Source organism: Emys orbicularis, chromosome 16 (genome assembly GCF_028017835.1).
Source record: "Emys orbicularis isolate rEmyOrb1 chromosome 16, rEmyOrb1.hap1, whole genome shotgun sequence".
NCBI classification, from domain to species: Eukaryota; Metazoa; Chordata; order Testudines; family Emydidae; genus Emys; species Emys orbicularis.
Window position 1 is genome coordinate 3,732,398 of NC_088698.1, and position 24,836 is coordinate 3,757,233.

At 56.0% G+C, this 24,836-nt stretch overlaps 1 protein-coding gene across 2 annotated transcripts in view; it reads left to right on the top strand.

Moving 5' to 3' along the window:
• OSBP2 (oxysterol binding protein 2) overlaps positions 1–24,836 on the top strand; it is a 366,090-nt gene that overhangs the window by 219,311 nt on the left and 121,943 nt on the right. For both annotated transcript variants that reach the window (XM_065417771.1, XM_065417770.1), the window contains exon 3: positions 18,340–18,590. In XM_065417771.1, coding sequence (XP_065273843.1) covers positions 18,340–18,590 — 251 coding nt within the window. The remainder of the gene's footprint in view (positions 1–18,339; positions 18,591–24,836) is intronic.

A 24,836-nucleotide genomic window follows, 5' to 3' on the forward strand; every position in this document is an offset into this window, starting at 1 on the left:
ATCGAGCCTGGGGAATGTTCCATGCAGCCTGTTCTGAACAGGAGCGTGACTATTCAGACAAACATCTGTGCTCAAGAGTTGTTGTTATTTGTCCTCACTATCCTGGAACCATTGTCTTTGGCTGCTTACATACCTTCGGGTGAGAACTGAGTTACCTCCTAAAGCTGTGATCTCTGTCCAAGTTGGAGAGCACCCTATTCCCACCTGCTCCTGCTTTCCTGGCTTTCCTCCCCCATCCAACATCATGCTATGCAGAAGAGAGGTGATAAATGCACAGCGAATGTGGCACATGCTTTGCTTTGATGTCCCCCCAAAATGTTCATTTTTGATGAGCTGATTGCATCACCAATACATAGCAGCGTTCTCATTAACCGTCTGGCGTAATGGCTTGTCTGTGAGCACTGCCTGTGATTGGTGCTGCAGATGTGGAATACAGGCAACGCAGACGCTTCTCAGAAGCTGGTTCCTCTAATTGGACTATTTCCCAAAGCATACTCCTGTTCCTCCTGGTCCTGCTAGAGCGTCTAACGAAGGCTTGTCCCTCCTGCTGTTGAATCATCCTTTGTCCTTTCTCAGACATGGATTTTGAAAGCTATAGAACACTTACAACTCCAGTTCAGTTTAATCTTTGCGTTTTCATTGCCAGAGCTCATTAGAGACCATAAAAAAAGCCTGGAAAACTTCACCCGGTTTCAGAGTTTGAAGAGTCGGATTCTTCTCTCTGTTCTACCCATGACATCAGTGCAGCTACTCCAGAGTTATGCTGGTATAAGTCAGAGCAGAATCTGGCCCTAAATACTTATGACATCTTCAGCAGTGAACTGATTTCACACTGAGCCACTGCTGGACAGCCCTGGCTCTCCTGCCAGAGAGGAGCCCCAATGAACCCATCAGCCCTGAACCCTGCCACTGCCCCCCCTCCCCCCCCAGTTCTATGCTTGCAGCAGTCCTGGTTCCTGTTGTCCTGAGATATCTGATAACAGGGGGACGAAAGGAGAGTTTCATGTCTGTCCTGGACCAGCCAGTTGTCCACTCACATTCAGAGTGCCGATTCTTAGCCAGGATCTGCTGTGAGCTGCTTTCAGCAAGGTCAGTGTATGACAAATAAGAACTATTCTGGGGCTCAGCTGAACACCCCGAGAGGTTGATTTACTTTCTTTATACTGAGACGGAGTTGGCTAGAGGATATGAATGGATAAGTAACAAGGTCCCTCCAAAACCTGCCACTGCCTTGGTTTCCCCTTAGGGTATGTCTGCACTGGCAGCGCATGTGTGATTGTAGCACAGGTACCCATGCTAACAGCACAGGTAACAGTAACACATGTGGCATGGGCTGGCATCCTGAGTACATACCCAGGTCCCTGGTAGACTTGTACTTCATTTGCCATGTGACCCGACCCTACGTGTCAGCCACTCAGCAGCTCCCAGCGCTGTCAGTGACTTAGCCGGAGAACAACTAAAGTCCAAACAAACTCAACACACATCATCCACCGTTCTGCCAGCGTACCTGGGCTCAGCTCCCTTCCTCCTCCTCTCCTTCCCAGGGGTCACCACATCACCTTGCTAGGCAGCTGCACAAATAGTCCCTTTGTCCTCCCCTTAATAGCAGGGGTTGCTGTACCCCCAGCAGCGTAGGAGGAAGTCCTATGGGTTCCCAGCCCTGGGAATCCTAAACATCCAGGCTGCCTGCCCCATAATCCAGCACTACCCTGTCTTCTCCCTGGGCCTTCTCCTAGACCCTCCAGCCTCGGCCTCCTTTTCCTCGCCAGGCCTGCTCTTCCCAGAGCCTGCCTCTCCTTTGCTCACTGGCTGCTCCTATCCCCAGCTGGCCTGCTTTAGTCCCGTGTGTCTGCCCTTAATTCCCTTCATGTGACCGCCTGCACAGCTTTAGTGCATGTGTTCTTGGCTCCCACTAATGGTTGGTCCCGGCAACTGCGAGAGCTTGCTACTCGCCTCTAAAGCAGTGGGGGTTTTAGCGCAAGTGGCCAGGGCTGGGGCTTTTGGTGCTGACGGGCCCAGTGCTCCTCCCTGTCTGGAGGACAGACTCCCCTGCTGGTCTTTCCTCGCTGCTGCTCTGTTTGGCACTCTGAGGACATGCATTGATTTCTGAATGCTCTGGGTTATCCCAGTGCTTTGTGAATCGACCCCGAGCCCCGGGATCCCTTCATGGATCACCGACACGGGCAGGCTCGCCGGGCCCCATTTTGCAGTCCCTTTGCCCGAATCCCAGCTGTCTGATCTAGGCCGAGCCTAGAGGAGAGCTGCCTCCGCAGCCTGGCACCCGCCGTGGGATCAGTGCGGTGCTCAGCTCTGCAGCTCTCTTTCCAGAGGCCGAGTCTCAGCCCCGTCGGTCAGCCGCGCTGCGCCTGCTTTCCTGTCTGCCTCAGTGGCTTGGAGGACGAACCCTGCTCTTTCCAGTCATCCCTACCAGTCGAGATGAGGCGTCCGTTTCTGCATCGTGGCTGATTGCTCCAGCCCTGATCCCCATCTGGCCACTGTGCGCTCACGTCCAGTGAATGCATCGTTGCCTGCTCCCCCGTGCTGCGACACTCCTTTCTTAGCTTTGTCCTTTAAAGAGGGACATTCACATTGAGACCGAGTCAGAACCAAGGTGCCTTTCCCAGCCTCATCTCACACTGAAGTCCCGTGCCCGCGTAACGCCACCGCTCCATGCCTCCCCCCTCCCCCAGCATCTGGGAGAATACGTTAGCAATATGCAACATAAAGTTTGGTTTCTCGCAGGCTTGGCTGCTCCCATGGGCACAGGGCTGTCCCAAGTCCTCTGTGTCTCTACAAAGCCACTCTCCCCTCCCCTGGTGCGTAGTGGGGGGAACCACTTAGCCCTTTCCTAGCAGAATCAAGGCCTGTAGCAAGGTGGGGTGTTCGAGGCAAACCCTGCCAGCCTCTTGAAAACCCCGCAATGCAGTGCTGAGCATTGGCAGGTTTAGGGGGATTTGTCATGGGGTGTAGAGTCCTCCATTTCTAGGTCCCATGTTCATATCCCGCCCAAGCAGGGAGTGACTGGGAGCGGCTACCACCTGAGGAGTGGTATGGGAGGCCAGCTGAAATGAGCAGGTGGGCTCAGTCCTGTTTGTGATGGACAGGCCACATCACGCCAATGAGACTGGTTGGTGAGAGAGGCTGAGGTGGTTGCTCCCAAGCCAGAGGTGAGGATTTCAGTCACTGGAGCTGTCTGTCCAGCAGCGTTCAGCACACGGCATGCACACCCCGAGGAGTCAAGGCCGTGTCCAGGAGAGCTGTATTAGCCCTGGTTCGAGACTGGGTGCAATAGAATAATTGTCACACCTGGATGGAAGGGGTCAGATCGCTATTCCCTTAATGCTGCCCCCCAAGGTGAAAGGCACTTAGGGATACCCGAGGCAGAAGGAGAACCCGGTCGGCCAGATGCGATTTGGTGACTTTCCTCCTCTCCATTTAACCTGGCTGAGTGGTTATTGTGACAGGAGTGCGTATGCTGCTCTTGGTGTAAGCACGCTTCTGTCACACTGCTGCCAACTCTGGTACATCCGTGTGCTGGGGTGGGACGTGGCCCGTCACCCGCGGTACGTCCATGTGCTGGGGTGGGACGTGGCCTGTCACCACCGGTACGTCCGTGTGCTGGGGGCGGGATGCAGCCCGTCACCCGCGGTACGTCCGTGTGCTGGGGCGGGACGTGGCCCGTCACCCGCGGTACGTCCGTGTGCTGGGGGCGGGATGCAGCCCGTCACTGCCGGTACGGCCGTGTGCTGGGGGCGGGATGCAGCCCGTCACCCGCGGTACGTCCGTGTGCTCAGGGTGAGACGTAACCCATCACCGCCGATACATCCGTGTGCTGGGGGCGGGACGTGGCCCGTCACCTGCGGTATGTCCGTGTGCTGGGGGCAGGATGCGGCGCCTCACCGCCGGTACGTCTGTGTGCTCGGGGTGAGACGTAGCCCGTCACCGCCGATACGTCCGTGTGCTGGGGGCAGGACGCGGCCCCTCACTGCCGGTACGTCCGTGTGCTGGGGGCGGAAAGCGGCCCATCTCCGCTGGTACGTCCGTGTGCTGGGGGCGGGACATGGCCCGTCACCGCCGGTACGTCCGTGTGCTCAGGGTGAGACGTAGCATGTCACCGCCGGTACGTCCGTGTGTTGGGGGCGGGACGCGGCCCGTCACCCGCGGTACGTCGGTGTGCTGGGGCGGGACGTGGCCCGTCACCCGCGGTACGTCCGTGTGCTGGGGCGGGACGTGGCCCGTCACCCGCGGTATGTCCGTGTGCTGGGGGCAGGATGCGGCCCGTCACCGCCGGTACGTCCGTGTGCTCAGGGTGAGACATAGCCCCATCACTGCCGGTATGTCCGTGTGCTGGGGGCAGGATGCGGCGCCTCACCGCCGGTACGTCTGTGTGCTCGGGGTGAGACGTAGCCCGTCACCGCCGATACGTCCGTGTGCTGGGGGCAGGACGCGGCCCCTCACTGCCGGTACGTCCGTGTGCTGGGGGCGGAAAGCGGCCCATCTCCGCTGGTACGTCCGTGTGCTGGGGGCGGGACATGGCCCGTCAGCCGCGGTACGTCCGTGTGCTGGGGGCGGGATGCGGCCCGTCACCGCCGGTACGTCCGTGTGTTGGGGGCAGGATATGGCCCGTCACCGCCGGTACGTCTGTGTGCTGGGGGCGGGATGCGGCCCGTCACCGCCGGTACGTCCGTGTGCTCAGGGTGAGACGTAGCCCCATCACTGCCGGTACGTCCGTGTGCTGGGGGCGGGATGCAGCCCGTCACCGCCGGTACGTCTGCGTGCTCAGGGTGAAGACGTAGCCCCATCACTGCCGGTACGTCCGTGTGCTGGGGGCAGGACGCGGCCCCTCACCGCCGGTACATCCGTGTGCTGGGGGCGGGACATGGCCCGTCACCCGCGGTACGTCCGTGTGCTGGGGGCGGAAAGCGGCCCATCTCCGCCGGTACGTCCGTGTGCTGGGGGCGGGACATGGCCCGTCACCCGCGGTACGTCCGTGTGCTGGGGGCGGGATGTGGCCCGTCACCGCCGGTACGTCCGTGTGCTGGGGGCAGGATATGGCCCGTCAGCGCCGGTACGTCTGTGTGCTCGGGGCGGGATGCGGCCCGTCACCGCCGGTACGTCTGTGTGCTGGGGGCGGGATGCGGCCCGTCACCGCCGGTACGTCTGTGTGCTGGGGGCGGGATGCGGCCCGTCACCGCCGGTACGTCCGTGTGCTGGGGGCGGGATGCGGCCCGTCACCGCCGGTACGTCCGTGTGCTGGGGGCGGGATGCGGCCCGTCAGCGCCGGTACGTCCGTGTGCTCGGGGCAGGATGCGGCCCGTCACCGCCGGTACGTCCGTGTGCTGGGGGCAGGATATGGCCCGTCACCGCCGGTACGTCTGTGTGCTGGGGGCAGGATGCGGCCCGTCACCGCCGGTACGTCCGTGTGCTGGGGGCAGGATATGGCCCGTCACCGCCGGTACGTCTGTGTGCTGGGGGCGGGATGCGGCCCGTCACCGCCGGTACGTCCGTGTGCTCAGGGTGAGACGTAGCCCCATCACTGCCGGTACGTCCGTGTGCTGGGGGCGGGATGCAGCCCGTCACCGCCGGTACGTCTGCGTGCTGGGGGCAGGATGCGGCCCGTCACCGCCGGTACGTCCGTGTGCTGGGGGCAGGATATGGCCCGTCACCGCCGGTACGTCTGTGTGCTGGGGGCAGGATGCGGCCCGTCACCGCCGGTACGTCCGTGTGCTGGGGGCAGGATATGGCCCGTCACCGCCGGTACGTCTGTGTGCTGGGGGCGGGATGCGGCCCGTCACCGCCGGTACGTCCGTGTGCTCAGGGTGAGACGTAGCCCCATCACTGCCGGTACGTCCGTGTGCTGGGGGCAGGACGCGGCCCCTCACCGCCGGTACATCCGTGTACTGGGGGCGGGACATGGCCCGTCACCCGCGGTACGTCCGTGTGCTGGGGGCGGAAAGCGGCCCATCTCCGCCGGTACGTCCGTGTGCTGGGGGCGGGACATGGCCCGTCACCCGCGGTACGTCCGTGTGCTGGGGGCGGGATGTGGCCCGTCACCCGCGGTACGTCCGTGTGCTGGGGGCGGGATGTGGCCCGTCACCGCCGGTACGTCCGTGTGCTCAGGGTGAGACGTAGCCCCATCACTGCCGGTACGTCCGTGTGCTGGGGGCGGGATGCAGCCCATCACTGCCGGTACGTCCACGTGCTGGGGGCAGGATATGGCCCATTACCGTCGGTACGTCTGTGTGCTTGGGGCGGGATGCAGCCCGTCACCGCCGGTACGTCCGTGTGCTGGGGGCAGGATATGGCCCGTCACCGCCGGTACGTCTGTGTGCTGGGGGCAGGATGCGGCCCGTCACCGCCGGTACGTCCGTGTGCTGGGGGCAGGATATGGCCCGTCACCGCCGGTACGTCTGTGTGCTGGGGGCGGGATGCGGCCCGTCACCGCCGGTACGTCCGTGTGCTGGGGGCGGGATGCAGCCCATTACCGCCGGTACGTCCGTGTGCTGGGGGCGGGATGCGGCCCGTCACCGCCGGTACGTCCGTGTGCTCAGGATGAGACGTAGCCCATCACCGCTGGTACGTCTGTGTGCTTGGGGCGGGATGCGGCCCGTCACCGCCGGTACGTCCGTGTGCTCAGGGTGAGACGTAGCCCCATCACTGCCGGTACGTCTGTGTGCTGGGGGCGGGATGCAGCCCGTCACCGCCGGTACGTCTGCGTGCTCAGGGTGAAGACGTAGCCCCATCACTGCCGGTACGTCCGTGTGCTGGGGGCAGGACGCGGCCCCTCACCGCCGGTACATCCGTGTACTGGGGGCGGGACATGGCCCATCACCCGCGGTACGTCCGTGTGCTGGGGGCGGAAAGCGGCCCATCTCCGCCGGTACGTCCGTGTGCTGGGGGCGGGACATGGCCCGTCACCCGCGGTACGTCCGTGTGCTGGGGGCGGGATGTGGCCCGTCACCGCCGGTACGTCCGTGTGCTCAGGGTGAGACGTAGCCCCATCACTGCCGGTACGTCCGTGTGCTGGGGGCGGGATGCAGCCCATCACTGCCGGTACGTCCACGTGCTGGGGGCAGGATATGGCCCATTACCGTCGGTACGTCTGTGTGCTTGGGGCGGGATGCAGCCCGTCACCGCCAGTACGTCCGTGTGCTCAGGATGAGACGTAGTCCGTCACCGCCGGTACGTCCGTGTGCTCAGGATGAGACGTAGCCCGTCACCGCCGGTACGTCCGTGTGCTCAGGATGAGACGTAGCCCATCACCGCCGGTACGTCTGTGTGCTGGGGGCGGGATGCAGCCCGTCACCGCCGGTACGTCCGTGTGCTCAGGATGAGACGTAGCCCGTCACCGCCGGTACGTCCGTGTGCTCAGGATGAGACGTAGCCCATCACCGCCGGTACGTCCGGGTGCTCAGGATGAGACGTAGCCCATCACCGCAGGTACGTCTGTGTGCTGGGGGCGGGATGCGGCCTGTCACCGCCGGTACGTCTGTGTGCTCAGGGTGAGACGTAGCCCATCACCGCCGGTACGTCTGTGTGCTTGGGGCGGGATGCAGCCCGTCACTGCCGGTACGTCCGTGTGCTCAGGATGAGACGTAGCCCATCACCGCCGGTACGTCCGTGTGCTCAGGATGAGACGTAGCCCATCACCGCCGGTACGTCTGTGTGCTGGGGGCAGGATGCGGCCCGTCACCGCCGGTACGTCTGTGTGCTCAGGGTGAGACGTAGCCCATCACCGCCGGTACGTCTGTGTGCTTGGGGCGGGATGCAGCCCGTGACCGCCGGTACGTCCGTGTGCTCAGGATGAGACGTAGCCCATCACCGCCGGTACGTCTGTGTGCTGGGGGCGGGACGTGGCCTGTAGAATTCCGTATGGTCTCATCTTCCCAGTTGTTTGTCGTTCCCTGAACTGTGTCTGTAACCCCCGTCCTGCAGTCTGCGGCTGCCTCATGCCTCCCCTCGGACCGTACGTGCTCTCACACTCTCTGTCCCAGGGATCTGCTCGTGAGCTGTTGTCGTGCTGACATCACTGCAGCTTAGCAGCGCGTATGCCCTTCTTTCCCCTGCCGTGCGCCTCACGTCTCAGCCTGACTCGGGAATCCTTCAAGGGCATTTTGTAGCTTGGTGGTTACAAACACTAGACCTGATCTTTTGCCCTCAGTAGCCATGATTCATCTTACCTTCTGGCTGTGTGAATTGCTTCCGAAGTTTGTCATCTGCCTCTGGGCCTCGGGGGCCCAGCTCTGGATTGCAGGCAGATTGGTTGGCCACGGTGTGCGATACTGAACTGGGGCTCTCTGTCACACGATTCACTGCATTTTGCTGCTTTCCCTGCATTCCAGCAGGGGCTCTCGGGTCTGTTCTCTCGTCCGGCTGAGGCTGGAGGGAGTCTATAATGTCGCATGAGCCTCAGCTCTGCATCACAATTACTTCCCTGTCCCTATGACACCCTGACTAAATAGCATCAGAATCTGGGCGTTTGGCAGCAAGAGTCAGTTTTCCCAGCTGCTGACATGTCCCCAGTTCCTCCTTTTTCAAAATGTCGGTGAGTGAGTGAGGAGCTGGTGGATCTGCCCTGAGCCAGCCACGGTGCAGATGGGCACAGTGCAGGCTTCCCTCAGACCTCTGCCAGGAGCTCAGGCTGTCTGACGTGATTGCCACTGAGCACAATGGGTTCAGTGCGTGCCTGCTCGCCCTGCCACTCTAGCACTGTTCTCGGTTGTTCCAGTTCCAGTGCTCTCCAGGAACCTGTCTCCCAGTGCATTCTGGGAGATATTTAAAGCCCACCAGTCCCCTCTGGGGCAGTAGAGGGATGACTAGTGGACCGGGTTCAACTTGTCCATGTCCACACTGGCACTAAACTGGGTCGAGTTTAAACCGAACAGCTTCCTAAACCTGCTGAGAGCTAGTTACCCCGGCTGGCTCTCCGAATGCTTGTAAACTTCTTGATGCTCTTTTGTGTGAGGACGCGAGGTGTTTTGCACACTCTGGGGGGTTAGACTGGTTCCAAATGGCCAATGTCTTATTGCAGCCAGGGCTGTAGGTGTGTTGTGCAGGTTAATAATGGACATGCAGTGTTTTCAGCACATACGTGTTGAATGGATTGCTTCCCTTCACCCAAGAGGGGGCATTTCAAGGGATGCTGGATAAAGCACTTGGGGATGGAAGATGACCCTATATACAAAGTAGTTATTATCTAGTATGATCACAGTGGAAAGGCCACTTTCTCCATGTGGCCATGTAACATGCTCTGGACTGCAGCTCAACACACTTCCCAGCCTGCTGCACTGAGTCTTCATTAGCACTTGGGGTTGATTGTCCTCCTGTGCTACCCAAATTGCTCTGATGCCTGTGTTACAAACACTGCTTAGTTGGTTTAAAACCAGGGCTGTTTCCCCTTCGGTTTCTGTCACTGACCCACGAGCTGTGGAATCAGTGTGCTACTGTTGAATGATGGCTGAACACCCGTCTCAATAGTATCATCTTATCAATAAGCTAGGGATAAAACACTGCATCCATTTATCAGACGGAAGGCAGGAGTTCAGGCAGCAGCTGGGCCGGTCGTTCCAGTCCAGTGAAGCCATCCTGCTCTGACTGTAACTGAGGCTTCTTGGAAGGCTCTCAGCTCTGGCGCACACCTTGGACTCTCTTGCCATGTAAGAATTGGTTGACACTCAGCCTTCTCCCTTCTGTTCCCTGCATGCCGTGCCAGGCAGAGACGCTTCAGAGAACACACCCTGCTCTCATTCCCAGGGCTGCTTCGCTTGCCTGACGAGAGTTGGCGGGATTAACTGTGGGAAGAAATTCATCCTGTGGCCATGCACGGACTTTGATTAGGTTTGCAACTGGTGGGAGGTGTTTCTTGTAGCTCCAAAACATGGGACCGCGCTCACTGATGGCATAAGCTGGGCAGCTTGATTGGCAGCTCTGAATTCAGCCCTATGACTTCTCATTGCCAGAGATAAGTAACTCAACTCCTGGAGGTTTGGCATGGGAGCCTGGGGCGCCATCCTCAGATTAGTCACATGTACGCCAGGATCCTGCCTCTAACTAGGACACGTGGGCCCTGCGTTCGGCTGCTCAGTTTGGTGCTTTGTCTTCACATGCTTACTTAGCTGCCTTGGGCCAAGGGCAGCTCCTGTATACACCAGTGCAAGCCTTTTGCCTTGGTGTAGTCACATGCTTTAGAGAGCCAGTTTAAAGGCCCAAGTACAGAACCTGGATGTCCCATTTTAAATGTCCATGTTTGAAAATCCAGCTCAGAACATGTACATTCTAGCTGCTCTAGCTCCAGCTCACCATCCAACTTATGCACCAGCTGAAATCAGCGGAGAGGCTCCTTCTAAGGGTCTCCAGCTTTGAGCTCACCACAGGTAGAGGCTGGAGGACAGGTGTTCTCAAGTGTGAGCCCAAGCTCTGGAATTCATTTTCCAGTTTGTTCCGGCAAAGCGCAGGCTTGCTGACCTTCTGAGCAGGCTCGGGGCTAATCTCGCCACTCGGCCTTACTCCGGGGACTCGGTGTTGTTCCTCTTGTGGACTGGGGGTTGATTTGGAGTTGACATTTGTCACTATTTATCATCTCCTTTGTGCAGATGTACACAGAGAGAGCTGCCGCACACCTGTGTTGTCAGTCGGTAAATACTGTGCTTTAGAGGATGGACAGGTCATGGAACTGCCTCCAGAAAGGGAGACCCTGGGCAGAGACAGCCGCCTCCCCACACAGTCCCGAAGCACAGGGTAACTGGCATATGCCTCACAACATCTGGGGCATGACTCCCTGTGTCGATGTAAGGATACAAACCGGTGGACAGAGTGTCTTAGCACTGGAATTACAGGCACCACTCAGCCCTTCCCAGGGCTTGGCCACTTCATAGAATCATAGAATATCAGGGTTGGAAGGGACCTCAGGAGGTCATCTAGTCCAACCCCCTGCTCAAAGCAGGACCAATCCCCAACTAAATCATCCCAGCCAGGGCTTTGTCAAGCCTGACCTTAAAAACCTCTAAGGAAGAAGATTCCACCACCTCCCTAGGTAACCCATTCCAGTGCTTCACCACCCTCCTAGTGAAAAAGTTTTTCCTAATATCCAACCTAAACCTCCCCCATTGCAACTTGAGACCATTACTCCTTGTTCTGTCATCTGGTACCACTGAGAACAGTCTAGATCCATCCTCTTTGGAACCCACTTTCAGGTAGTTTAAAGCAGCTATCAAATTCCCCCTCATTCTTCTCTTCTGCAGACTAAACAATCCCAGTTCCCTCAGCCTCGCCTCATAAGTCATGTGCTTCAGCCCCCTAATCATTTTTGTTGCCCTCCGCTGGACTCTTTCCAATTTTTCCACATCCTTCTTGTAGTGTGGGGCCCAAAACTGGACACAGTACTCCAGATGAGGCCTCACCAATGTCGAATAGAGGGGAATGATCACATCCCTCAATCTGCTGGCAGTGCCCCTACTTATACAGCCCAAAATGCCGTTAGCCTTTTTGGTAGCAAGGGCACACTGTTGACTCATATCCAGCTTCTCGTCCACTGTAACCCCTTGGTCCATTTCTGCAGAACTGCTACCTAGCCATTCGGTCCCTAGTCTGTAGCAGTGCATGGGATTCTTCCGTCCTAAGTGCAGGACTCTGCACTTGTCCTTGTTAAACCTCATCAGATTCCTTTTGGCCCAATCCTCTACTTTGTCTAGATCCCTCTGTATCCTATCCCTACCCTCCAGCGTATCTACCACTCCTCCCAGTTTAGTGTCATCTGCAAACTTACTGAGGGTGCAGCCCACACCATCCTCCAGATCATTAATGAAGATATTGAACAAAATCGGCCCCCAGACCAACCCTTGGGGCACTCCGCTTGAAACCGGCTGCCAACTAGATATGGAGCCATTGATCACTACCCGGAGCCCGACAATCTAGCCAGCTTTCTAGCCACCTTATAGTCCATTCATCCAGCCCATACTTCTTTAACTTGCTGTCAAGAATACTGTGGGAGACCGTATCAAAAGCTTTGCTAAAGTCAAGGAACAACGCTTGGGCTCATGCTGAGTAGAACGGGATCACTTCACTCTTTGGAGGGCTGTCTTTTGTAACGTTACGCTTCCTAAAAAAAATAGAATTGCTTGAAAATCAATGGGACAGAGTGTCCCTGCTCCTGGGGGTGTGACGGGGGATGGACGGAGAGTCCCTGCTCCTGGGGATGTGACGGGGGATGGACGGAGAGTCCCTGCTCCTGGGGATGTGACGGGGGATGGACGGAGAGTCCCTGCTCCTGTGGGGACGGGGACAGAACACATCTACTCACAGGGCTGTGGGGAATGGGAGGCACACCTGCAGCCAATGTGCAGGGGAAATGAAGTGCACATGCACCAGCGGGAGGGGGATGAGGACGGAGTGCAGCTGCACCCGGGGGGGGGGGACATGCACCAGGGGGAGGGGGATGAGGACGGAGTGCAGCTGCACCCGGGGGGGGGGGGACGTGCACCAGGGGGCGGGGGATGAGGACGGAGTGCAGCTGCACCCGGGGGGGGGGGACGTGCACCAGGGGGAGGGGGATGAGGACGGAGTGCAGCTGCACCCGGGGGGGGGGGGACGTGCACCAGGGGGAGGGGGATGAGGACGGAGTGCAGCTGCACCCGGGGGGGGGGGACGTGCACCAGCGGGAGGGGGATGAGGACGGAGTGCAGCTGCACCCGGGGGGGGGGACATGCACCAGGGGGAGGGGGATGAGGACGGAGTGCAGCTGCACCCGGGGGGGGGGGGGACGTGCACCAGGGGGAGGGGGATGAGGACGGAGTGCAGCTGCACCCGGGGGGGGGGACGTGCACCAGCGGGAGGGGGATGAGGACGGAGTGCAGCTGCACCCGGGGGGGGGACGTGCACCAGCGGGAGGGGGATGAGGACGGAGTGCAGCTGCACCCGGGGGGGGGACGGGGACGTGCACCAGCGGGAGGGGGATGAGGACGGAGTGCAGCTGCACCCGGGGGGGGACGTGCACCAGCGGGAGGGGGATGAGGACGGAGTGCAGCTGCACCCGGGGGGGGGGGGGGGGACATGCACCAGCGGGAGGGGGATGAGGACGGAGTGCAGCTGCACCCGGGGGGGGGGGGGGGGGACATGCACCAGGGGGAGGGGGATGAGGACGGAGTGCAGCTGCACCCGGGGGGGGGACGTGCACCAGCGGGAGGGGGATGAGGACGGAGTGCAGCTGCACCCGGGGGGGGGGGACGTGCACCAGCGGGAGGGGGATGAGGACGGAGTGCAGCTGCACCCGGGGGGGGGGGACGTGCACCAGGGGGAGGGGGATGAGGACGGAGTGCAGCTGCACCCGGGGGGGGGGACATGCACCAGGGGGACGGGGATGAGGACGGAGTGCAGCTGCACCCGGGGGGGGGGGGGACGTGCACCAGGGGGAGAGGGATGAGGACGGAGTGCAGCTGCACCCGGGGGGGGGACGTGCACCAGCGGGAGGGGGATGAGGACGGAGTGCAGCTGCACCCGGGGGGGGGGGGACGTGCACCAGGGGGAGGGGGATGAGGACGGAGTGCAGCTGCACCCGGGGGGGACGGGGACGTGCACCAGGGGGAGAGGGATGAGGACGGAGTGCAGCTGCACCCCGGGGGGTGGGACGTGCACCAGCGGGAGGGGGATGAGGACGGAGTGCAGCTGCACCCGAGAGATGATGGGGGACAGGGTGCACTTACTTCTGGGGACATCGTTGGGCACACAGCTGACAACTGCTCAGACCCAGCCCAAAGCCATAGTTGTGTGGCAGGGGTCACTGTTTGGTGTCGTTGGGGTGCAGTGGGGGCCTTCCCTGGTGTAGCAGAGCAATGCCTCGCGGACTTGGTGTTGCCCCGGGTGGTTGGACGCGATGTTGGGAAGTGACGCGGTGATGCCTGCAGCTCAGGGCTCTGGGCCTGCCCTCCAAGCTCAGCCTGCAAGGCAGATCCAAGGGACATGAATTGTGGCCAGGGGGTGACCGTGTGGAGCCGAGTCAGTGCTCCATGACTATCTTTAATGGGACCCATGTTCCGTAACACAGGATCTGTATATGGGGAGGGTGCATAGCTGAGCTGCAGATGCTCCAAAACCAGCCCTGGAACCTCTGTAGTGTCAGGGCTGTTCTCCGTTTCTCCGTTCGACTTCTTGGTGGATTTTTTGCTGATGTCTCTGATCCCCCCTTAGAGCCTCTTGATCCCCCAACTGGTGCTTGACTCCACCTGCCTAGGGAAGGGAGAATGGCACATTTTAAAGAAACTCATCACATTACACTCATTACTCATTGCTTGTTTAAAATCCCACAATGTTTTTAAGATACAAAAATAATCACCATTTCCGTTGCATTTCAGTGATGTTGAACATACTCCCCTTCTGCAGTGAACTGCCGGTTTTGTTGTTGTAAATATTAAATGGATATTTCCTTACATGGTACCATTCATGGAAGTCATCCTTCCCTCCCCAAAAGGTCACCTGCCTGAGGCCTGTGCGTGAGCGCTCAAAGCCCCGCAGCAGCCCCACACAATGTATAACCTCCTCTTTCGGCTTGCAGCAAGCAGCTGCCAGCACTGGGCTACCTGTGTGGCACTGACTGAGGCCAGGACGCTGAAGGCAAGAGTTGGTTATAAAAACAGATTAAAAATGTGGATAGGACTCTTGTGTAAAACTATAATTAAGCAGCCAAAAAAGAATCTGAAGAGCAACTAGCATGAGACACAAAAACTAACAGCAATTTTTTTAAGTACATCAAAAGCAGGAAGCCTGCCAATGGGTGGGGCCACTGGACGATTGAGGTGCTAAGGAAGCACTCAAGGACGACCAGTTCATTGCAGAGAAGCTAAATGAATTCTTTGCATTGGTCTTCACTGCAGAGGATGTGAGGCAGATTCCCCCTGAGCCGTTCTTTTTAAGTGACAAAACTGTCCCAGATTGAGATGTCAGTAGAGGAGGTTCTGGAACAAATTGATCAATTAAACAGTAATAAGTCACCAGAAGCAGATAGGATTCACCCAAGAGTTCTGAAAAAACTCAAATATGAAATTGCAGAACTACTAACTGTGATATGTAACCTATCATTTAAATCAGCTTCTGTACCAGAGGGCTAATGTAATGCTGATTTTTTTAAAAAGGTTCCAGAGGTGATCCTGGCAATTATAGGCTGGTAAGTATCAGGCAGATCGATAATTCTGTTCTCTACCATAGTTTTAATCAGACACTTTGATGGACACAATATGTTGGGGAAGAGTCAACACAGCTTCTGTTAAGGGAAATCATGCCTCACCAATCTATTAGGATTCTCTGTGGGTGTCAACAAACGTGGATGAGGGTGATCCAGTGGACATCGTGTACTTGGACTTTCAGAAAGCTTTTGACAAGGTCTTCCACCAAAGGCTCTTAAGCAAAGAAAACTGTTATGGGATAAGAGGGAAGGTCCTCTCATGGATCGGTAACTGGTTAAAAGATAGAAAACAAAGGGTAGGAATAAATCGGGGGGGGGGGGGGCAAACTGAGCCTGAGAAGGAGCCAGAATTTACCAATGTACGTTGCCAAAGAGCCACAGTACTACGTCAGCAGCCCCCCATCAGCTCCTCCCTGCACCTCCCAATGAGCTGTTTCCTGGCGTGCAGGAGGCTCTGGGGGGGAAATGGGGGAGGAGCGAGGGCATGGCAGGCTCAGGGGAGGGGGCGGAAAGGGGTGGAGTGGGGGCAGAGCCGGGGTTGAGCAGTGAGCACCCGGCACATTGGAAAGTTGGAGCCTGTAGCGCCAGCCCCGGAGTCGGTGCCTAGACAAGGAGCCGCATATTAACGTCTGAAGAGCTGCATGTGGCTCCGGAGCACCAGGTTGGCCACCCCTGGAATAAATGGTCCGTTTTCACAGTGTAGAAAGATAACTAGTGGAGTCCCCCAAGGAGCCATACTGGGACTAACACTGTTCAACATGTTCATAAATGATCTAGCAAAAGGGGTAAACTGTGAGGTGGCAAAGTTTGCAGATGATACAAAATTACTCAAGTTGGCTAAGTCCAAAGCTGACTGCGAAGCGTTACTAAGGGATCTCACAGAATTGGGTGACTGGGCAACAAAATGGCAGATGAAATTCAATGTTGATAAATGCAAAGTAATGGACATTGGAAAACATAATCCCAACTATACATATAAAATGATGGGGTCTAAATTAGCTGTTACCACTCAAGAAAGAAATCTGGGAGTCATTGTGGATAGTTCTCTGAAAACATCTGTTCCATGTGCAGCAGGAGTAAAAAAAAGCTAATGTTAGGAATCGTTAGGAAATGGATAGATAATAAGAAAGAAAAAATCATATTACCACTATATAAATCCATGGTATGTCCACACCTTGAATAGTGCATGCAGTTTTTGTTGCTCTATCTTAAAAAAGATAAATTAGAATTGGAAACGGTACAGAAAAGGGCAACAAAAATGATTAGGGGCATGGAGCAACTTCCATATGAGGAGAGATTAATAAGACTGGGACTGTTCATTTTAGAAGAGAGATGACTAAGGGGGGATATGATAGAGGTCTATAAAATCATGACTGGTGTGGAGAACGTGAAGAATGGTTATTTTCCCCTTCACATAACACAAGAACCAGGAGTTCTTAATAGGCAGCAGGTTTAAATCAAAATAAGGAGTACTTCTTTACACAACACTCAATCACCCTGTGGAAGTCGTTGCCAGGGGATGTTGTGAAGGCCAAAAGTATAACAGGGTTCAAAAAATAATTAGAGAAGTTAATGGAGGTTAGGTTCATCACTGGCTATTAGCCAAAATGGTCAGAGATGTAACTCCATGGTCTGGGTGTCCCTAAATCTCTGACTGCCAGAAGCTGGGACTGGATGACAGGGGATGGATCACTCGATACATTGCCCTGTTCTGTTCATTACCTCTGAAGCATCTGGCACCAGCCACTGTCAGAAGACAGGACACTGGGCTAGATGGACCATTGATCTGACCTACTATGGCCATTTTTATGTTATTATGTAAGTTTTTGAGACTTAACCCTTAGGGAATAGCTCATCCTTATTAAATTCATCAGGGCTTTATATGGAAATCACTCTGAGCCCTGTAGTATTCAGTGAAGAATGCTCTCCTTTCTGTAGAACTTTGAAAACATCCTGTACTCCCCATCTACAGGATTACGTCGGCTGGTTTCAAGGGGCTATAGAAAGGCTGTTATTCTATCCTGAGTGTCTAGGACCTTTCCATGTGGGTGAAACTTGAAACCACCCAGAACAGAATCATTTTCCTTATGAAAGACAGGCATTTCGGCGCTCCCGGCGGGTGCGTCTACACAGCTTTTTGGAGCAACCCGCCCAGCCCAGGTCGATAAGTTGATGGGCTCAGACTTGTGCTCTAAAAATAGCTGGCTAGTCAGTGCTTGGAGCTGAGGCTGGAGCTCGGGCTCGGACCCCAGCTGCCTCCCAAGGCTTCAGAGCCTGAGCTGCAGCCCAAGCCGTGAGTCCAAATCGCTGTCTACAGCACGAGCCTGCTCGCCCCGTCTGTGCACCCCCTGGGAAGCTCGCGCACCCGCAGTGGTTCCGTCTGTCCCAGGGTCACATTGCTGGAGGCACAAAGTCTGATCCAAACTGCGCATTTGTGCTAATGACCCACGTGGTTTGGCTAATCACAGTCCAGGGTGTTATGATGGGAACTGGGGTGGGGGGGAACTCCCCACACCTGCTGTTGTGGGACTTGGCCCTGTGTGACTCTAGCTCTCCTGACGCCTGCATGGCAGTTAGCCTCTATAGCCTAGTGAGGTCACTGGGAGTTTTCCTGCTGACGTCTCTGAGCTTTGGATCAGATCATTACAACATTGTTCTTGTTTGGCTGCAGGAGACTGGCCACTCCTGGCCTAAACTCACCCCAGTGCTTAGGTATTTGCCCTGGCCTTGTTACTCCCTGTGCCTGGTTCTGCTCCTTCCCGCAGCGCGGCGGTCTCAGGGGGAGCTGGGAATGTAAGGAAAGAGCACCCAGACATGCGGGCGGGGCTGCCTGGGGACGCTGGCTGGCTGCTCTTTCCACAGACAGACATGCTCTGCACTGCCCCTGCCTCCGAAGTCCAGCAAGAGCTTGGCTCCAGGAGGATTGGAAGCAGGAGGGGGAATAGGCGCTGCCTGTGTGGAGCAGAGAGGGAAGAGCTGTCCCCAAGGGCAGGGTGCAGGCACTTGCTCCCTCAGCCCCAGCCCAACGGCTGCAAGAGCCGGCACTCAGCACAAGCGAGGAGCCCTTCATTCACTTCCACTGCACAGCCTGACTTCAGGGTTTAGTACAGTCCGGTGGTAACCATGGAAACCGTTTTTCTCTCCACCCCCCTCTCCCCCCTTTCCAGATGACTCGGGTGATGAGGAACCAGCCTCGCAGTCTGACAAGAGCGAGTTGCACAGCACTCTGAAAAGCCTCGCCAGTAAGCTGGAGGATCTAAGCACGTGCAATGACCTTATTGCCAAGCACGGGGCAGCTCTCCAGAGGTCCCTGAGTGAGCTGGAGAACCTGAAGCTGCCTGCCGAGAGCGGGGAGAAGATCAAAGCCGTCAATGAGCGAGCCACCCTCTTCCGGATCACCTCCAATGCTATGATCAATGTAAGTGCTCGGTCGCTTTGAGTTCTCGTGGAAATCCTGGCAGTAGCAGGGATGTGGGCAGGGGCTTGGCTTGCCTGTGGCGTGTGTAACTCCTCACCGGTCCCTGCATTCAGTGAATAGCTGCGTGCCAGGTAAACGCCGTGCATGAGTGTGCGTGTGCTCCGCGGTTCTGTTCAGAAGAGGACAAGGAGGCATTCGCTCCCCACGGTCTGCTGCTTTCCTTCCCTTTGTCTTCATTCCCGTCCTCCCCCAGTACGTGAAGTGTCTTTCCCCCCTCCCTGGCCCCATGCTTTTCACACAGGGGAGGAGGGACTGGCGAAGGCTTTCGTGTTGGATTAGTGTTGGGATGGGCGCTCCGGGAGCGGTTTGGAGGTTAATTAAGGCTCGGGTGCCATTTATTCCGGCTGTTAACAAGCCAGAGAGGATTCAGACTTGACAAGGCACAGCAGAGAGACACGAATGGACCCATTCGGAACGGCTGTGACCGCGGCTAGATAAGCTAAGTCTGCACAAACCACTTATGGGAGAGGCGTCTCCAAAATGTCCCAGTGGTCAGCCACAGGCTGGAATTGGAACTGTCTCTCTAGCCATTCTGTGGGGAGCAGGTAGCTTGCTACCTGGCTAGCACAGCAGGTCGGGGCTGATGTACCGTGGGTTCATTCCCACTGCAGATTCAGATCCTCAACTGGCATAAATGCATATTGACTTCAGAGGAGCTGCCATAGCATACACCAGCTGGGGATCTAGCCCTTAGCATTTAAATGCCAGGACAGTGACCTGGAGCAGAGGTGCCCAAATGCACGGCTGTGGCTTCTCCTTGTTTATTTATTGCAGGTCATGTCCTCCTGACCAGCCAATCAGTGTTCACACACCCCACCGCACCCTGCAGGGCAGTGCAGAGCTCTTATGTTGTGGTTGTCCTGCATATTGGGGAATTCTGATCGGCTGCCTTCATGGTGAAACGTTCTCTGATGGTCGGGGTAGGGGGACCAGACAGCAAATGTGAAAAATCGGGACAGGGGGTGGGGGGTAATAGGAGCCTATATAAGAAAAAGACCCCAAAAATCAGGCCTGTCCCTATAAAATCGGGATATCTGGTCACCTTAGGTGGGGGGGAGGGGTGTGGTTATTTTTTCCTGCAGGGAGGAAGGGGCAGAAATTCCATAAAGGAAGCAAAATGTTAACGGTAAAGAGGGGAATGATTGATAATGAATGAATGCAGCCTGGTGGAGATCCCGATCCTGGTACTGAATGAATGATGCATGGCGGTGCGTAGCCAGCACCTCTCCTAGGCAGTCAGGGCACTAGAGAATTCCACCTGGTCCAGTGTCAAGAATTAAAGTGTTCACCAGCCACCCCAATCAAAGGCTAACCCCTCCTCCCTTACCCCACTCAACCTACCACCCCAGGAAAAGGCTGGGGAAAGAAGCTTTGCAGTGTCCTTCCCCTTCTTCTCAGCAGGGGCACTACACCTGTTCAGCTTTGCTGGGTGCTACCTTCAACCACACCTTACCTTTTCGTGGTGCTCTTGCACCTTAAGATGTATCTTGACAGTGAGTAATCATTTCTGGTGTTATCCTGCCCAGCCTATCAGAGGGGCAGTGTGCTCCAGTTGACAGGACAGCAGGCTTGGAATCAGGAGATCTGGATTTTATGTCCTGCTCTAATATTGACTCACTGTATGATCTTGGGCCACTCTGTGCCTCAGTTTCCCCATTGTCAACATGGGGGTAATGACACTGACCCTCCCATGAGATGTGCAGATGAAAAGCACTGTGAGCCAGAGTCCACTGCCCTCCCTCACACTGTGTCACTGGACCCTGCACAGTGTCAGGGTGTCAGAATCTGGCCCTGTACAAGTATAAATTATTACCAAAGAAAAGTACGGAACCAAAACATCTCCTCGCAACAGAGGAAGGTAAAGTACCGATGTGACCATGCTGATTGTTTTAGGTCTGTCAGCTGCCTCTGATACCACTGACTTCAAGGTAGTGTGTGGCCATTGATGCCACTGACTGCGAGGTACTGTGTGGCCATTGATGCCACCGACTGCAAGGTAGAGCGTGGCCATTGATACCACCGACTGCGAGGTAGAGCGTGGCCATTGATACCACCGACTGCGAGGTATTTTTGATGTGCCTGGGATCCCTGGCAGGCGTAAATGGAGCCACCCTGGCGTGGCTCCACCCCTTTGTCTAGGAGAGGTCCCAGACATAAGTTGTGGGCAGTTCTCGCCTGTGGGGTTCTGCAGGGTCTCGTGCTGTCAGCTCCCGTTCAGAGTGCACATGAAGCCATGAGGAGGTTTAATGAGTAGGGGTCGGCTGTGGTGGTTTTAGTGTGCTGAGGACACGCAGTCCTCTCGCTCTCTCCTTGCTGTGCAATGGCTGTCCCAGGGAATGATTTAGGAGGTAGCTGGCTGAGCCTCAGTCCAGGAATGACTGAACTGATGGTAGCAGACTGGAAGATGCAATGAGCAGTTGGCAGAGACTCAAGGAGCAGCCTCCACTGAGGGAATACCCCTCCCATTTGTTTCCCTCAGTCACAGTTTAGGATTGTTGTTCGATCCAGGGCTGCTCCTAAATGCTCCAGCAGTGTCTGTGGCCGAGTGCTTTTTCCCTTGTGTGTCTAGTGAAGAGCACATGGCCTTTGTCCACCTGAGATTAACTTGCTGCCATGTGCTCGACGTGGGGCTACAACTTGGACCATCTGAGGGCTGATGCTCGGGCAGAATGTGGCAGCTGCCTTTGCTAAGCAGAAGTCGATATCATGAGCACATTATACCAGCGCTCCGGAATCAGCATTAGCTGCCAGTTGGCTTCCAGGTGGAGTTTAAGGGGTTAGTTTGGGCTTGCAAAGTCCTAAATAATTTGAGCCCAGATTAGTTTAGAGATTCCTTTCCCCTCTTTACTGCTCCCCTTGTTGTCTGTGGAGGCGCTGGTTTATATGGGAGAGGTTCTGAATTCTGAAACTTGCTCCCCACTTTGGTCCATTGTTTATTGGTAAAGCATGTTGCAGAGCTCTCTTGCTCGAGTGTTTGGGTCGGAGTGGAGGAAGGTGTTCTTGTGGGAGGTCTGGGTTTTGTGCTTTTAGTCAGGAGTACAGCCAGCATGGGCTACATCTCATTGTACATCATGTATTTGTGGGTTTTATCAGGTTGGGTCTGATCTGATTGTGTGAATGGCCCTAGAGCCATGGAGAGGAATGTCCAACAAGCAGAAACAAAATAGATACATAGATAGATAAAATAGTATTGCCGCCCTCTTTCTGTAAGCTTGCTGTACGCTCCTCAGGGAGGTGGGGTGAACTGAGCATGTTCCAGACATGCTGGTGTGACAGATTTATGTTACCAAGCTGCCTGAGGTGTCAGGTGATCAGGCTCAGGCCGCAGGATCTTTAGGGGAGGAGATAACGGAGCACACCAAGTGTCTACGTTTTAAAGCTTTATTAATAAAATAATAAAATAACAGCGGAGAGTGCTGGGGATCCCCCACGTCACTCAGAGGAAGGAAGAGAGCGTTAGTGCCCCAAGCCCTGACCCACTTTCATACTCACACCCGCGCTACCCAAGGCTGGCCAAGCCTGGGTGTAAGGTAAGAAGAAGAGGGGGAGGGGTGAACGGGAGTTCTTGTCCCGTGCATGGGTCGTCCAGGGTCCGCTGTTAATCTCTGACTTGCTTTGGCTCTCAGGAGGGTTTTTAAGTCCTGGGTTCTTTTGGGGGCATTTCGTTCAGGGATCTCTGCTCCTGGTGCTCTTTGTACCAGTCCAAACCGGCTTTCTGTGGCCTTCTCAGCTGTCCCAAACCACACCAGCTCCAGGGATGCAAGACTTTGTTTTCCCCTTCGCCGTCTCGTTTGTTTTTGCAGTCCCTGCAGTCCTGCTCAGTTCAGTTCTTCTTTTCTCATGGCTGGCTGGGGTTGGGGAAGATAGGCTTGTCGAGCACCGTGACTTTGGACTGGGGCCAGCGTCTTATCTTCAGACTGAGCTAGCTGAAGCATCGAGTTAACCCCTTCTCTGCTCTCTTCCTCCCCCTTCGGCCTTTCGCAACCTGCAAAGGAATCTTCCACTCCACACTCACACCTTTAATCCTTTAACCCTTCCCAAAATGCCTTGCGAGGGAGGGGGCCGTGGGGGTGTGACACTGGGCCCCATGCAGCTCTGCCTTCCTCTAGGGTAAACTGGGAGTGACTCCTCTGCCTTGGATGGCATTTCTTTGGGTTTACACTGGGGTAAAGGAGAGCAGAATTTGGCTCTCTTTGTCCCCATGTTAGTGCTGTGTAAGATGGGAGAGGAAGGCTTGTCAGCAGAAAGACGGCAGCAGCACATGCCAGCTAATTACTTTTTTAGGAGAGGTTGAAATGGTGGACTCAGAGTCTGGAAGTCTTGTGCCCCGGCTGGCTTCCCAATGATCTCCACCCAGAGTTCCCTTCCTCTTGCTCAGGAAGGGGGTCGAATGCCCCAGAAGGGAAGTCCCTTGCCAGGGGAGGGGCCAGCCAAAGGGATTTTGTCTGGAATATCGTACAGCGATGGAGATAGCTATCTGCCTTAAGTACTTACCTGACCCCCACTACCATGGTATTGGCGCTCACAGTCTGTAATGTAGTTATTCTCACAACCCCCTGCGCAGTACCGAAGGATTACTATCCTCATGGGGCGGGGGGTAGTTGAGACACAGAGAGACTAAGTGACTTGCCCAAGATCCCACACAAAATCTGTGGCAGAGAAAGGACTTGGGCCCAGGTCTCCCAAGTCCTAGGCTGTTGACCTAACTGGTGGGTCGTCCTTCCTCTCCTCTCCACTAATAATTATTAAATATTACATAGCCGTGTTGGTGAGACAGTGCAACTGCCTTTGAGGCCAGTTGAGCCTCACCAAGGAGCAGGCTGATGTCCGTGTGTGGGGCTATGAAGAGCGATAAGCAGGAGGCACGGAAAGCCAAGGAGCAATCTGCTCTGGAGGAGGAGTGGGAGGTGCATAAAAATAAGGAGAAACCAATTAAGAGGCTAATTAGAGGCGCTATGATGAAAAGCACCATGCTGTGCTGCAGAGGCTATTCCAGTGAGCAGAGAAGGAGCCCTTGGAAGAATTTTGCAAGCAGACAGAAGGTAAGAGAGACTCGCACGTCAGAGGAAACCGGTTTGGGAGTCAGGAAGAGTTTAAAAAGCTGTAGGTGGAGCTGGAAATAGGTTCCTAATGGGGATGGATTGTGCTACTGTGAAGTTCAGGGGCAGCTAAGCTATCCGTCTGGCTAATGTCTGCGGTTCTTTTTTAGTCAGGCATCAGTCTGAGCAAATGTTTGAGTGCAAATATATGGGCTGAATTTGGCTTGCCCCAGTTGCTCAGGTACCACATTGAATTCAATGGTACCACTCAGGAGGGAGGAGAACAGGTTTGAGCCCTTTGCCTGACCAGTCAGTAAGGAATTAATTCCTTTTATTCTTTAAGGGTTAGCTAGAGCCACCCATCTCCAGGAGCAGCAGGTGCCAGGTGCATGCGGACTGGGGTGGTTTTCAGTAGCCCAGTAGCAAGGTTTGAGAATGCCCAAGGAGCAGATTCTTTAGGTGAAGGGACTTCAGACAGGTTTGCCCAGTAATAATCCATCTTAAAATGCCACTAAAATAGATTCTTCGGTCTCCCAAATGGCCCATGTCCTCGTGTGTTCTCCCCGCCCCAGCAGAGCGCAGGAGAGGGAAAGCAATTCAAGGTGGGCAGAGCCACGGAGCTCAGAAGCAGAACTGAGCTATGGAAGGGCAGGGTGTTGTGATGCCGACCCATCTCTAAAGGGAGAGTCACGTCCCCTGGAACAGGCTCCGAGCCCAACAGCCTTTCCCAGACGGGATCTGCTGACACAGAACCTGGGCCCTGGTTTCCGTGCTGAGCTCCACTCTCCCTGGCACTGTGCTGGAGAGAAAGAGCTCACACAGGAAGCTCCTCTGGCTCCTCTTACACCTTCCCTCCTACTGGCCTTGAGCTCCTGCCTTCCTTCTCATCCTCATGCCATTGCCTGGGGAAGGATGTTAACATCTAGCCCCTTGGTTCCTGCTTCCAAGCTCACGTGAGTAACAAAACAGAGCTGGAGGAGAGAAATAAAGGAGCCCAGGCTCCTGGTAAGAGTTCCGGACACTGTTCAGGGGATGCTCACATCAGCACAAGCACGTCCACCAAAGTGCTCCTAGAGAAGGTAGCTTCTTGGTGCCCCCCTCACCCACGCAGCATACACCAGCTAGCCCACGCCCTCCTCGCCCAGTG